The 16,731-nt window shown below is 43.0% G+C and overlaps 1 protein-coding gene across 1 annotated transcript in view; it reads left to right on the top strand.

Annotated features, from left to right (window-relative positions):
• LOC147728922 (sodium/nucleoside cotransporter 2-like) overlaps positions 1-16,731 on the top strand; it is a 475,735-nt gene that overhangs the window by 308,719 nt on the left and 150,285 nt on the right. The window contains exon 11 of the mRNA XM_086959167.1: positions 13,202-13,327. Within this exon, the coding sequence (XP_086815293.1) occupies positions 13,202-13,327 (126 nt within the window). The remainder of the gene's footprint in view (positions 1-13,201; positions 13,328-16,731) is intronic.

Raw genomic sequence — 16,731 nt, 5'->3', positions numbered from 1 at the left:
TTGTATCAGGTGACAACGCTATGATTGTGTATGGGTTAGATGGCACAGAATTATCAAAGGTTGGGGATGAAAGTACTGAGTTGGAATGTGAATGGTCTGGGTGACAATATCAAGAGAGGGATGGTTAGTCAACTTATTAGGAGACACTTCCCGGATGTAGTACTATTGCAGGAGACGCACCTACTGGGTAATAGATGCATGACCCTACATAAAGGGAGTATAAGTTGGTGGTACACGCCGTATTCACCACTGGTTCTAGGGGAGTAGAGATTTTGGTTAAAAATTCCTTTCCCTTGTCAGTGCACGCCACCTAGCTGGATCAGCGGGGCAGATATGCAGGAGTATTGAGGTCGGCTGTGGGAGGTACGACCTTCACCTTCCTATCTATATATGTGCCGCCGGGCCTTCAGTCTGATACTTTCCGAGATTTGAGCTCAGTCTTTTTTACACTACCTCTTGGTAGTTTAGTCTTGGGGAGCGACTTTAATGCCGTACTAGATGGAGAGCTTGACCGTCGCCCACCACCGGTGCTTAGACAGTCGCAGAGATGGCTCCCAGACTTCCTTGAGATTCTGGGATTAGTAGATAGCTGGTGAGTTCGCAACCCAATGCAGACACATTTCTCTCACATATCAGCAGCACACAACAGTTTGTCTAGGCTAGACTACATATAATGTTGCCGGCAGCAATGGCTGCTATGATTCAAGAAGCGCGATATCTTGGCAGGGGTATTTCTGACCATTCTCCACTGTGGTTACACCTCACGCTTGGACGACTGGCGGCTGGTAGGATAGCCCCATTAGTGCTTGGCAGTTAAAAGACCCGGCCATCAAAAAAACAGGTGCTCCGGATGTCGGAACGTTATTTCCAGGAAAATCTGGGGACAGTTAATTCAGCACAGTCCCTCTGGGAAGCCTACAAAACAGTTGCAAGGGGTGAGGTCCTGTCTCTGGTAGCGGGGAAAAAGAAGAAAAGGCAGGCGGAGGTAAATCAGAAAGAGGCTGAAGTCATAGCTTTGGAAGAGAGGGTTGCTAGGTCATGCACGACAGCTGACCTCCACCTTTTGAAACTCCGGCAGGAAGAATACAAAGCTCTAGTAAGAGATAGAGCGATTGCTCAAAATAATGCCGAACAGAGCTGCATATATGAATATGATGAAAAAGCTGGTAAGTTGATCACGTGGCTCGAGCATGGGGAGTGGGCATCGAGGCTGGTACCGGAGTTGGACAGATCGGAGTCAGATAAAGTTATAGAACCACAAGCTGTGGCGGACCCTTTTTCGGAGTACTATAAGAAGGTTTATACCGCTGACTGTGGATTTACTGAGGAAGAAAATAGCAAAATGATACGAGATATAATTATGCCGAGGCAGTCGGAGGAAGATAGGTGCTATTTGGACTCTCCGTTCTCTGATGATGAGGTGGCGCAGGCTATAAGACAGATGAAGTCCAGTAAGGAGACTGGCCCTAATGGGATACCGATTGAGTTGTGTAAGTTAAATGCCAATATGATCGTCCCACATGTTCGAGCCATGTTTCTGGAGAGTAAGGAAAAGGGCCAGCTCTCCTATGACCAACGAGTGGCAAATATAGTGGTCATACACAAAGTGGGTAAGCCTAAGACACAATGTTCCTCATATTGGCCTATCTCGCTCCTTAATGCAGAGCCTAAAATTCTGGAAAAGCTACTTGCTACTCAGTTGGTAAAAGTAATCACAAGCTTGGTGCATCCAGATCAATCTGGTTTCATGGCGCGTTGCAATACGGCGCTGAATCTGCAGAGGCTGCATGGTGTCCTTGGGGGCTCCTCGAATATACATGAGCCAATGGTCTTGGTGTCCATAGACGCCACTATGGCATTTGACAAGGTCGAATGGAATTATCTGTTTGCAGTGTTGGCAAAGGTGGGTCTGGGTAGTGAGTTCATTGGTTGGGTGCGACTATTATATGAGAAATCCCCTGGCCAGGGTGGTTGTCAACAACTGTAGGTCGACTGACTTCGCGTTGGAGAGGCGCACGAGACAGCGATGCCCGCTATCCCCGCTGCTCTTTGCCCTTGCAATGGAGCCATTGGCGGTCTGGGTCAGATGGGATAGATCGATACATGGCTTGCGGTGGACACCAGAATGGGAAGATAAGATCTCACTTTTTGCAGATGATGTTTTGCTCTATCTTACTAAACCCAGAGAGTCCCTGGGGAATTTCTTGGATGTGCTTGCCATTTTTGGTAGATACTCAGGATTTGCAATCAACTGGTCTAAGTTGGTGCTTTTTGTCCTAGTGGGTGACCCGCCGGGGATCCCGCAGGCGTGCCCAAACCAGATTGAGACAGTCGGTTTCAAATATCTAGGTATTTATATAACGCTTGACTCACAGTTACGATATGCTAACAATTTGGCTTCCCCGTTACATAGATGTAAGAGGGACGTGGAGCTTTGGAGGACCCTTCCACTGTCATTGCTTGGAAGGGCCGCTCTCTTTAAGATGATGGCTCTGCCCCGGTTCCTATATGCCCTGCAGAATTCGATGGACCTGGTACCGGCCTCCTATTTTGGAGAGATTGAGACTCTTCAAAGGCAGCTCCTTTGGGAGGGTCGACCTCAAATATCATTCATTAAATTGACTTTACCGTGGTATGACGGTGGTATTGGACTCCCGGATTTGAGAAAGTACTATTGGGCTTCACAGCTGACTGCTGTGAACCATATCGTCTACGGCCCTCGGGGGTTCCAGGTTATGCCATGGACCATGGACAGGCTCCGGGTGGAATGTTGGATAGATCTCTATATGCCAAACCGGGAAGTTTGCTCTGTATGGCACAACCACGCATACGGTACGGGAGTGGCACATAGCCAATCAATATTTTGGTTGGGAAGGCAAATTGACGTTGGCTACACCTCTGTTTAATTCTGAGAAACTAGGGAGCCTGTAGAAAACCAAGGTGTCCGACAAATGGGATCTCATTGGGATCACTCAGATAAAGGATGTTTGGGGAGGAGACACGATGCACACATTCGAATCGCTTCAAGAGCAGTATAGTTTGCATAATAACGAACACTTCCAATATCGGCAGGGGAGATATGCTCTCCCAACTCACATACCTAGAGGCACGGTGCTCCCGGAGGCGTCGCCTCTCGAGGACCGTGTGCTAGATGGGCACAATCCAGAGAAAACTATTTCTCTGATATATAGAAAGCTGATAAACAATATGAAGAGCCCGTTGGGGCGAATTAGAACACAGTGATGCGCAGGTGGTCTGGAATTAGATGATGAAGATTGGGTGGAGGCAGTTTCCTCCCTGAAAGTGGTGGCGATTCAGATGAGGCTCCGGCTGGTGCAACTGAAGATACAGCATGGGTCATATATAACCGAACCTCTGCTGGTGCGAATAGGGCAAGGGGGGAGTGGAGTATGTAGAAGAGATTGTGGAGAGATTGGCACCTTTATGCGTATTCTCTGGCACTGTGAGGTGAGATAGACAATTTGGGCGAAGATAAATGATGAACTAAAAGAGGTGCTGGGTGGGGAGATACGGGCAGAGGCTCGGAGGTGTTTGTTGAGTGTATGGGAACCTACAGATTAGAATGTATATCGGAAGCAATGAGTGATACTGGCGTATATGGTGGCTAAACAAAATTTTGCCCAGCTTTGGGGTGCAGGTCGGCCGCCCCGAGTCTCTAAGTGGGCCGAAGATCTGGACTGGTATATGTTTAGGGAGAAATCAATATATGTGGCTAGGGGTTGCCCGAGAAATGGGGGGAGAACTGGGGGGCGTGGAATGGTCACGAGGAGAGATTTGCGAACCACTGACGCCATGTCCGGAAAAAGAGGCGCAGGAATCCTTATGATCCAAGTGTGAAACATTGAACATGTGATTCTGTATTTGCATAAGAACCCATGTGAAGGAAAACGTATTGCATCACCTGACATTTATTTTCTTTATTCATTTTTATTTATTTGTCTGTATTTTTTATTTGTCATTCTGTCAATATTGTTTTAAAAAAAAATTCAAACGGTTTCTTCTGTCAAAATATCGCACCTGAAAGCAGGTATTTGATCGCTTTCTCAATTATGGAGACACAGTGTCAGTTCTGTTATCTCCCCCAGGGATTCAAGAATAGTCTGGGGTTATTTTCAGCCAAAATAACAGAGTTACTACAAACGTATGATGATGAGGCATTATCTTATGTCGATGACATCTATCTTACAGATGATGATTTAGACAAGCACTTGAACAGGGTGAACACCATAACACTTGTCTTTGCCTCTGAAGGGTACAAATTAAATTTTAAGAAATCAAGAATTGCCCACCTCAATGTCATATTCCTAAGATACGAACTTTCAAGTGAAGGAAAAAGCCTAGCAGCAAACTTTTTAGAAAAATGTGCACTGCTGCAACCTCCAAAAACACTGAAAAACCTACAGTCAGTTCTAGGCTTCCTGAATTTCGGAAGAACTTAAATTCTAAATTACGCAGAAAGAGTTAAACCTGTCTACGAATTAATCAAACCTGATTTCAGACCTTCTAATTGGACTGAAAAACACACAGAAATTTTGCGTTCAGTGCAACCAGACATGTTAGCAACAACACATTTACAGACAAGCGTAAACGAATGCATCGTTGTCATCCGAATCATCCCAGGGAGATGCAAATTCACATACCAAACTTTTAATGAAGGTGAAAAGGTACCAATAGCTTACAAATCACACTTATACACACAAGCTGAAATGAAATTCACTTCAACAGAAAAAATTCTGACAGCGGTTCAAACAGCAGTAGCAGAAGAAAGAGCCCTCGCGCAGGGATAATGCATTAAGGTCGTTACCTCTGTACCTGCCTTAGAGGTAGTGACAAAAGCGAGCATTCTAAATGTAAATGCTTTACATCCAAGATGGATACAATGGGTTAATTCTCCTGCTGCAACAGTCGTTGAATACGTTTTTGACCCCTACTTGAAAACTCAAGAATTTCTACAATACGAACAAGAATGTACTCTGCCCACTGAGATTCTGCCTTTAGAACATTACGGATGTATAATTTATACTGACGGATCAGCACAGCCCGCAATTGGGGGAAAACAACTTTAAAGTGCTGCGTGCGTGATTGTTAAAGGTCGTTGGCGCAATGGTAAATTCAGACCTATGGTCACAGAAACTCAATCTCTCGGAGACTGTACAGTGAGCTGAACTACAGGCTTTCAAGATGGCGCTTGAAAATACTGATCGCGAATTCCCCACACTCATAGTGTGCGATTCCTATTACTGCTTCCAATCTTACAATGAACACTTGCAGAATTGCATTCAAACCGGTTTCAAAAATGCAAAAGGTGGCACAATAAAAGCATAAGGTGCTTTGGTAACAAGTAGTTCTGTTACAGAAAGAACTACAAAAGACTCACGTGATCCATACACTGCGTCATCAGCGTGATGGCGTTCACGTTGCAGGTAATTAATTGGCTGATGAAGCCGCAAAGGCTGCTGTGCAAACGGCTTCCGTAGCTGCAATCACTCAATCAAAAACACAAATAGATGGCGAAACAATGCTAGCTGTCAATGCCCCGAGCAAAGGCAGCGGTGCAGCGTTACCTCTAAACCATCCACTCGAATATTCATACATAATTGATGCCAACTCCGTTTCCTTTGCTTGAATCCCTGGAGTGGGGGATAGGGTAACTCCAAACAGGAATTGGAGAGGTGCTTTGATTCAAGAAGCACATTTTTCTTTTTAACACACTTTATTAGTGATTCAAGAAGCATATATGGGAGAGGGTCTGATACATCAGGGGATCTCGAACTTTTTCCTAGAGTTAAAAGAGATGTACTGGTGGCCAGGGATGAATGCCCACATTTACGAATTTAGAATTAACTACAGTGTAGCCAGCCCAGTACAGACACCATTGTTAGATAGCATTAGACTATCCACGCTCAGAAGTCCCTATGGACAAAAGTGGTCCCACAACTATTAGGACAAGATTCATTTGGATGTGGCCTCAGCGCTCAGCTCATGCTCGAACTGTTATAAAGGATTTGTGAGTCTTTATTAGCACATACGCAATCAGCATGCTACATTCTGACCAGAGTCCTGCGTTTAGCTCTAGAGCTTACGAGGAGGCCATGGCCAGCTTGGGCGTTGCATTGCAGTAGTCTAGTCCATTCCATCCTGAGGGAAATTTGGTTGTGGAACGAAAAAACTGTGACATAAAGCAATCTATAACAGCTAGGGTATTAGGCTTAGGTGATGGGTGGGTCAAACATCTAATAAGTGTCCAACGTAGTCTTAACAATATGCCAATAAATTCTCTGGGTGGAATCACTCCATATGAAATCCCTTTTGGTACCAGAATGATAGTCGAAGACCTGGATCGTCATACTTCAGTGGTAGAACAAAATCCCTTTGATGTCAAAGACTGTTTGGCTGTTTTGCTGGACTTAAATGAAATAAGAAGAAGTCTAAACAACACCATACAGAAGCCAACAACCACTGAAGAAAAAACACCTGTCCCAGCAAGACCTTTCCGGATTCCAAATATTGGCGATCTGGTCAGAGAGAAAATAGCGAATAAGAAGGAATTTGGGCCTTCTTACAGAAAACCAATACCTGTTTTAGCAATCCACGGATTAAGAACAGTGTTACTGCCGCCCCTTGCCGGAAGAAAGGAGAACCAGTTCGTATCAATTGACCTGGTAAACCCACACCATGTGGCCGATCATAAGTAGTAGGCCCAGTGGACTCCAAGGTGTAGCAGAAGACAAAATCTTGCTACTATCCAAGAGGTTCAAACTGAAAGACTCATTACCTTTGAAGAATCTGCAGTGAGAAAAGAAGGACTATGCAATAAAGCCATGGAACTTGTACCTCTTGACACCCAAATAACAGTTCGTCAAGAAACTCCCGTCTACAATGATGTAGCATCTGACTATACTAATATGTCAAGGGACCAAGCAGCTCCAGCGATTTCGAATAATCCGGATTCAATACCAACAATTGACTCTGGCTATTTCATAAAGTTTGATACTTTTTCTGAGGATCCAAGTGAGCCAGAAACAACGCCAGCAAACAAAACTTTCAAGGAAAAAGTAACAGAACTTTTTCACCACCTTGCAAATACATATCTGGTTTCACTATGGGGTGAATTTTGGATTGTGTTAGGTGTACCTTTTCTCCTACTTTGGCTCATTCTTGTTTTAAGTTTGGGAAAGCTGATAGATGGAAAATATAGTAAAATGGACACAGCAAGTAAGAACATCAACTTGCTCCTGAAGCCACACAAATCATTTCATCGTGAGCAAAGAGACCTGCTGTCAGTAAACATCACAGCCGTTCCCCTGCCAGGTGGTATAGCATGGGACAGAACTGATTATGACATTTATGGTCCGGTAGAGCTGCTGAAGATTCCACACCAATTTAAGGTTTGCTTGTTTCACCCAGTACATTTCCTGATGATTCAAACTTTGAGACTGTTAATAACATGATGGCAGACTTAGAAATGTCAGCAAAATTTACAAAGCATGAATGCTTAGAAGGTTCATCAGATTACGAAGAAATGTATTGTTTTAATCATTATGGTCACCATTATTTGCACAAATCTGCAAACCCTAGAAATGTTTTCACTTATAATCAATGGAAACATTGTCCGACGCCACCAAAGGGTAGCTCAAATGAAAAGTTTCCATACTTCTCAGGTTTAATGTCACAAATCCAGAAACATTTCACTAAAAAAATGTTAAGACAGGAATGAAAAGTATGTTGACTAATAATAAGCAAATTTGTTCTGTGGCCTTTTATGCTCGATTGTCCATATTAGGCTTTGACTTTGGGAAAGACAACATTGAGACAAAAACTGTCTGGGGCACAAAATATTGGCAGGTGCAAGGTTTAGAAGCCTTATTTAGAGCCTGCATCATCCCAGAAAAAATATTGTTTTTAAATGAAACTGTTAAACAGACATCTTGTCTTGACCTTGCTAAGATAAAACACTTCAAACCATCCATACCCAAGCCCACACGTGATAGTAATGGAACTACAGATGAGGAGGTAGACATAAAGTATATTTTACAACAAAACAGAACTAATCCTGATTGGAATAAATGGTTAATCTGGCCCACAGACACGAATAACTGTCAAGATAGATTCCTGAACAAGACACAAGGGTTTACAGTAACTAGGCCTGACCCAAGAAATGTCCAGAGACAACATCCAGGGATAATAAAAACTTACAGTGTAGGAAAACTGTGCCTTGAGTGGCTACAAAAATCCGCACTCCCAGATATAAAACAACACTTAACTTTACTTAACCCCTTCGCTGCTCATGACGAGCTCAGCTCGTCATGCAGTACACTGGTTGTGTACTCATGATGAGCAGAGCTCGTCATGAACAATGGGATTTCAAAAATATGAGCACCGGGTGAAAATTACCTTAGCATTGATGTGGTTAAAGATGGCATTGATTTGAGAGAATTATTACTAGGACCTTGCAAACAACGTCATAAACGTTTCATATACGCCAGTATGTTCGCTGCTTATAATGAAGCATGGAAAGTCACGCAAATGGAAACTGCAGAATGAGTACGAGAAATTGATTGTATTCATTTAGAGAAAGCACTCTCTGTAGTTGACAATGGGTTAACAACTCTGTCATCCAGAATTTATTCTTTGGACAGCATTGTATCCTCGCCATAGACATAATGGAACAGGACTTGCTCATGTTACAAGATGGACAGTCTCAATTACGTTCTTTAATGCTGCTAGGCTGGAAGTTACAAAACCTTTGTTCAGGCTATGTGCCTTGGCGTCTAATCAAGACCACGTCATTGTTTACTGGATTTAAACAAATCCCTTTGGCACAGAAGGGAGCAGACTATACGGTGCAGAGCATAAAAAACTGGAAAGATTACCAGGAACCTTTTCTGAGAAACCAGCCATGGAATAGATAATACATGGCACCATCACAATACCAGTGATGATTTTCAAGTTTCAGTATTGCTTAAAACACATACCAGCAGGCCTGTATGAAAGGTTGGGTAAGGAATACATAAAGTCGACCTGGGATTTATCATACTCACACAAAGTTTGGAGTGGAGAAAAGGAGGTATTTCTTAGTGGTAAAAATTGCAAAACCACATTGAGCAGTACACTTCTATGTCAGGGTATTAATTTACATTTAGCCTGCGATGGTTCTTCGACCAACTTATCCTGACACCTGCAGGGTTCCCCGACAGCAGTGATAGATCCAATTTTTAGACAGCTTTCCAATGAGAGCTACATAATGTTGAATGATCACAGCTGTTGTGGAATGATGCCAGGAATAGCCTATCTAGTTAGTGTGTCAGCCATGGTCACTTACTGTATGCAAGTATTGTTTCCTAAAACTAAGACAGACAGGGAGTCACCGCTATGGCCTTCACTGAACATCTCTTCTATACAAATTGATAATTTAAGCAGAATGAAATCCATTCTTTTATAAAAAACTGTGCCACTGACCTCGTCCAGAGAGACGTATGGTCTGCAAGTTGCAAGATCATTTGCAGAGATACATGCCTTATTATCAATAAACTGCCCCATACATTTCGCGGAAATGTTAGGTCGTATCTTAAACATGTCTGATATCAGTGGTATTGTACATGTATTTAAGATGAATTTTTCAGGACTGTTAGCACAGTTTGAAGCAGTCCTAGACATTTTTCCAAACTTCGTGCACTCTGTGTTCGGCGGCCTGCCTCTCATTTTGGGACTCGTAGCAGGGATTCTATTTTTGTTCCTTCTGCTCCGATATGGCAAGTCCAGTCACCAGCGATACCCAGATTACCATGGAGAACACTCTTTTGGCAATCCAGTATCGTGAGCGCATTACACAGATTCTTGGCTTGGCTCGTTTGAGAGATCTGTATACCACGTGGTTCCTGTCCTTCAGACCAATCTCGCAAGATTGCATCTGACCTGTTCTCCGATGCCTGCTTTGTGGAGAGGAATGCTCTAGATATTTGTCTGACACTTCCATCAGCACTGCCAACGGATGTTGACGCTTTGCTTGGTTCGGTAATGGCTCATGCATTGTGTTGTCCCCAACGGCTACCAATCCTGGTGACGGTATTCATTGAGGTCTCACCGGCAATTCCAGCTGAGGGTGAGATACGCGGACCAACAGGCACACAGGTACCATCTACTGCGAACACTGCTAATGCGGCTGACGCTGGCGGCAATGCTTCTAATCTGTGTATGATTGATCTTCTTAATGAAGTGGTTCAACTTTCACCTACTGTGGTAGAAGATTTCTTTGCCAGCTTAGAAGATTTAATGTTTTCTCCTGACATCGAGAATAACTTTTGAAATTAGCACACGGCGTTCTATCAACTTTGAATTCGACCTTCGTTTTTCAAAACAAAAAACTTCTAAGTTAGAAATTCTATTTTTCTTTGATTTGATTTGACTTTTTTCCAAAATTGAACTGTGGCACATGGTAATCAGCTTAAAGTAGAACTATTCTTAGAGAACAAGACTTCTTTGAATACTTCCTATAAACAATATTGAACTTATCAACAAACCAAAACAGTATATACATTCTGCTATTGGATGGTCTCGACCTTTATTTTCTTTATTTAGAGCCATTTCGTAAATGTAAATGTTATGATTCATTCAGTTAGCATTGCCAATATCATACTTTATGCTTGAATTGAAATAATTACTTTTGAATGCGTACAGTACAAATCCTCATTTTATGTGTACAACCATTTTCAAAAGAATTGTATGTATTTTTGGGTGGGATTGTAAACACATGCTTTACATATGTTTTAGTGCTTAATTTTAGTAATGCCGAACATAATAAAGTGGAGTGGGTGTTGTATAGCATTTTAGGACCCTAGTGTAATTTTCCCGATTCATGCCCTTATATGGGTATAGAGAACCTTGTCCTTATGTAGGCATAGAAATCATAACCATATTTAGACATAGCCCATGCAGTCCAAATACGGCATGGCTACTTCCACTAGTTCCGAAAATCCACAACGAAATCTTGGAAAACTCTGCTTCAGCAGTTAGGGACTTCCCCTTGCTTGAATATTGATTTGTCCAAGAACTCATGGAGTTTTCAAAGAACTGAGACTCTATGATTACGTTATTCGTCCACCTTTACGTCAAACTCGGCTCCTTCAATGCATAAATATGCCACACTTGCCCAAGCAAACACACAGTGGTTTGGAGCAGTTCGACTATCTACTTGTCCGAAGCATCTCTCTACAGCAAGTGCCGAAGGAAGCCGACCCTCCAGCAGATGCACTAAGAGAGACGCTGTCATTTCTCTTGCTGAGAAATCCAGCTACTGTGTTTCCAAGCTCCCCTTGGGGGGTGTTGGGAAATAGAGTCCTGAGACAGAGAGATACCAGACCTCCTTCATTCTAAACCAAGGTACGGAGCTGATTAGACCCTAAGAGAAATCTTGGATAGATTCTTGGCAAAAGAGTACCAAACTTATGCTACACCACACTTACTTCCTCCCTCGTACTAGACTTAGGTTAGGTACAAAGGGGTATGAGTATTTTAGAAGCACCAGTTGAGTACTTTTAGTCTTTATTTATTTATGTATGTATTTTATGGCTTAGAAACCATACCATGCTTTTATAGTATTATTTTATAATACTATTCTTGCTGTACATATTATTCTTTTACAGCCAGTCTTAGGATTGTAGCAATTCATTTCTTCTGTATGAGATAGAAGACTGTTCAATAAATACTTTTTATTAAAAATGTCCATCTCTCTATTTCTCTGCACCTCTGGTGAAACGAAGCATGCACGATTGACTGAATAAAATATCTATCTATTGTTTCCACGACTCTGAAGATCAGTTTTATCTTGGGGAAACAAAGTTGTCATGTTTATGCGGTTGTCAGAAACGAATCCCTTCTTGTTCATTCGAGAACGTTTCTAGTGACATCTGAGCTAGCTGGCACTCACAATTAAGTCTAATATATTCGATAGAGACCTAGTAGACATAAGTCCTACGTCACATCTATAGGATATATTATTCCAATGCGCAAAGCCTATTGGGAATATAGGAACTACACTACATGTTGGACGGAGTTGCCTCTGCCCAACACCGTTTCAGTGAGGAAACCGTTCGACCATAGGTCAGCGGTTACACTTACCTGATTACAATGCGACCCCACATGGTTGTGATCGCAAAGTCCCATTTCTGTATTGGAGCTTGTGTAATGGGCGGAAACCACCCGTATTACAAGCACCCATTGAGAAATGGAATTTTCAGGGGCACTACAGGTCCCCCTAGGCCCCTAAGCAGAGGGCCAGGGGGGACGAGGACCCTGCCAGGGGCCCCAAATGTCACTTTCCGACAACCTTTTCATGTCGGATAGGCGGACATGGAAAGTCTGTCAGAAACAGGCATCGTAATCCCAACAGCAGATCCAAGCCTGGCTCCGCCGTCATTGAAAGGATTGCCATTCCGCTCCTATTGAGCCCGTCGGAAGAAGAGCTGAAATTCCTTAGGGTTTTCCCTTCAACTGCCGTGATCAAAATATGACGGTCAGAGCGAAAGTTCACTCTCTCCGCCTGACATTCAAATCTGACCCTTGGTCTTCCATTCTGCTGAAGTCGGAAAATTTTATACCATAAACTTTGTAACAACGTATAATAATGTACACAGAAAAGGTTCATGAGTAAGTGCAGAAAATAATGTGGCAAAGAGACCAAGTACATCAGTTTTCATAATGCTGGTAAAAGAAACAAGCTATCCCCGAAAATATTTTATTCATGAAGTTCAAATCAAAATGCATATTTTATCCTAGGGTTTGGGAATTAGACATAGGTTTACTTTTTGGCTATGCTCTACTGACTGTTACTTCTAAGAGTCATACATCATACCGGTTTGGGTAGGGAACGTTAGTGGCATATGTTCAGTGTCGTTGTGTCGTATGAATAGAGATAGCTTTGGCAATCTAAATCTGTCATTAATTCTGTGAATTGGATAATGCAAAGCTATTATTTTCTCCTGTCGCAAACTGACAGCGCTCTCTAAGTTATATTTTGTCTTTCTATTTTTGCTGGGATGCGGTGCAAACCGACACACAAATGTAGGAAGTTGTAACAGGTTCGGGCAAATGGATCTGGTGTGTTAATTTACGAAAGGATTTGCAAAAGATCTCAGTTATTTGTGACCAGTTCTTTCACCATTTTCATATTTTGCTTACTCAGACAGAGGCACCTCTACTGATCCGTCCATATTTAGCAGAAATGACAAACTCAGAAGTCCATGCAGTGATGACCGGGGGCTTTGGAACCATCGCTGGCAGTGTGCTTGGTGCCTATATCTCCTTTGGGGTAAGTCAAGAATGTTTAATGGCTATTGGTTCCTATTGGCTGATTTATTGCACATGTATTTGTGGGCTTCGCCAACAGTTAGCAGTAAGGGTGTCAAATTTTATTAGTTCTGAAAAAGCATGCAAAATCCGAGCTAAATCTCTTTAAGGCCACAATGATCATCAAATGAAACTATCCGATGTAAGAAGGAGCAAAGTTACGAATTAACTTAAAGAACTAGCACTTCTTGTATGTGTAAATGTCTCAGCACAATTGCAGATTGTGCCCACTTGTGTTCTTGTTGTCTTTTATAATATCAGATTGTGTCGTTAGTGTAAGACTTTGCCTTGCATCCATTGTTTATTCTGCCTACCTTCTCATGTTTTCTTCCTTCTCTTCATGAAGGGCCAGGGCTCGAGTCGGGGTACCACGCGGGGGGACGCCGTCCCCCCACTTATTTTTCCGGGGGGCGGGGGGGGAGGGGGACCGTCCCCCCTGCCAAACAGCTGGACTTCACTCTTAGGCCTGTCTGGGACGAGGAGCTCGGCATCTTTCGTAACATCACTTACTGTTGTGATGTCACTTCCAGTGACAGCATCCCCCCACTATTTTTTTACGACTTGTCCCCTGTGAAGGGCTCTGAATCCCACCCATTCCCCCTCCTTCTCTCACCTCAGTCCCAAGTGGATGAAAGGCATCCTATCACATGCTGAGGTTTGGCATTCATGTGATCGCACACACTACACCTTCTCCTAGGGCATCCAAAACGAGTGTCCAAGTAGAGAGCAATAGGTTAAGGGCATGTCCTCTGTTTGGACCTGGAAAGGCCTAATGCCAGAAACTCTTGTCCAAAGCAGAAGACGTCACTGAAGAGGTAACATATCTATATTAACAACTTCTAAAGGCTAGTGCCTGTGTCACTCCCTGATTAAATACATGTACCACTGGACTATCACAATCCTGTTTGGAGCTGCTCTGCCCCTTCCCCAACACTGCATCACAATACACTCCTGCTGGAAATTGCTCCATTACTGTTTCTATTCATAGTCCATACGGACTACTAAGGTAATAACTAACCTGCCTGAGTTTGTCCAACACGGCATCTGGACATGGCTACCATTAAACCCCGAATATACGCCAAAAGAACAACTACAGTGGTAGTTTGTCATTACCGAGGTAATTCCATCACTACTTCAGTGTGCCTCCCCTAACTACTACAGCCATGGTAGCCATATTTTCCTGGACAGACCAACTAAATCCCAGGCATTTAACTGGTACCGCAAGTTGTTCTTTCGGTCACAGAACTGACTCACAGATTTACTGAACAACTATGCATCCCAAGTCAGCTATGTGGTCGACACATAGGCATCCACATTGGGGCCAGACAGGCTTTTTATTCCACTGGGCATTTCCCCATCTGGCCCAAGGCTGCTTCTGGTACTTCTGTCACTTTCCCCAGTTCCCAGGGGTTAACTACAGCAGACTCAGTGAGGCTTCTCAATAGACAGAGAATGAAAAGGAGGAAGGAAGGGAGGTGGAAGGTAGAGAGAAAATTATTAAAGGGAGTGACGAGAGAAAGCAGAGAAGGCGAGGGACAGAATGTACAGATGTAGAAAGAGAAATAGCATGAAGAGACAACGGTAGCAGGGAGGCTTGAGCATTTTTTGCCAGGGTTGCTGTGATCCACACCCCTCCTTCCTCAATCACACACTGCATCTCATTTATCATAGCCCGCTCAAGGGATTCGGAGCAGTGCTTAATTTGAGCAGGTGGGTTCCAGTGCTTGGCACCGGAACTTAATTGTCAACACCGCCACTTATGACTGTCTATACTGTTTATCTAAATTACAGATGAACAAAACAACAGTTGCATATTATTTCTAATTAACATTAAAAATAACTAATATCTGTTGCCTACGCCATTTTGTAGCTTTGGAGTCTGAAATGGTCTGAAATGTTATATTTGTACGGTGTGTTGTATTGATTCTATCATTGGCGGCACATATAGGGGCAATGAGTAGCACAAGCTGCAATGGCCTCTTGATGAGGACCCCAGCGCTTATTTTTTTCCGAATTAAGCACTGGTTCAGAGGGCAAAAAGGGGCTACTGACCACAACTGTGGTGGATGAGATACTTTAAAACTGGTGTCCTGTAGTCTGTCCTACTATGGCACTGAAAACCGGGCAAGGGAAACACTTTCTGCACTTGACTCTCAGAGCAGTAATGGAGAGCAGTCATAGGTTTCTCCAGAAAGTAGTGTGGTGGGCTTGTGCCTAAAACTCAACACTCAATCAAGAGATACAACAATTTCAATTTCCAGTCTAGTGCTTGTCAGTTTAGAAGAGAAAGTACTTTTTAACCTCACAGCAATACTGAATATTACAAAATGTAATCCAGTATTTAAGGCAATGGCTTTGATCCATATTCACCCTTGTAGCGCTACTCCCTCTGATCACTGCCCTCCTGCTACCTCCCATCCAGCTGACCCTTGATGTGCTTGTTGCCCCAGCAAATAAGAAAGAAGCATGAATCAGGCACAGATTCAATTCAGAACACAATATGATACTCTCCTCCTGCATTTACACATCGCTTGCCTCTTTTAAAACTTCCATCAAAATCAAAACCCACTCTTCCTTTCCACCCAACTTCTCAACACAATAAACACCTGTTAATCTCTTCTGAGCTATGGAGGCACAGCAAGCTCGAGAGACCTACCTGCAACTGCTGGTCCCTGCTAGATTGTGTTCCTGATACTCAATGTGTCTACCCTGGTCCTGGATCCTAGGCTGGCATCAGAGAGGACTCCTCCTGCCTTACTGAATGTTCCATCAAAGTTAGCATAAAGCGATGCAAAGCCCTGCAAAGACTCACTACACACCTGAAAGATTAATCGGATCCAACGCAAGCAATATAAAGTCCCACAAAGCTTCATCGGAATGAATGCTGAACGAACCTAAGTCTTGCCGTACAGCTTCATCGAAACCAATACTGTACGACGCAAAGCCTTGCGAAGCAACACAAGGATATAAGGTACAATCCTCAATGGGCCAAACTCAGTCCTGTGTCTAGCCTGTGCTCCATTGTGATTGGCCTGAACTTGTGACATTCTGTTATCCATGTGCATACTTATTGTAACTAAACATAACAAGAACCCTTTTAACCCATGCATGTGAAATTAGCACTGAATGGAAATTGTGCAACTGTCACCTGTCGCAAAAGAGCTTCAGCATTTCATCAGGGTTAGTACCATGCTATACTACTCACATTTGATCATCGGAAATGTACTGATATTTGTAATAAATGAAAAAATATTAAGCACAATGAAATCTGTTTTGCATATAAAATAAAATATACACTTTACTAATTTCTTCTTTATTGTTTTGTTTTTGGGCACAATAAATTCCTCCAGCCCTACTAGGAAGGAA

Source organism: Lissotriton vulgaris, chromosome 2_2, assembly GCF_964263255.1.
Source record: "Lissotriton vulgaris chromosome 2_2, aLisVul1.2, whole genome shotgun sequence".
In the NCBI taxonomy this organism is placed as follows: domain Eukaryota; kingdom Metazoa; phylum Chordata; class Amphibia; order Caudata; family Salamandridae; genus Lissotriton; species Lissotriton vulgaris.
Note: the sequence above shows the minus strand (reverse complement) of the source record. Positions and strands in the feature narration are given on the sequence as shown.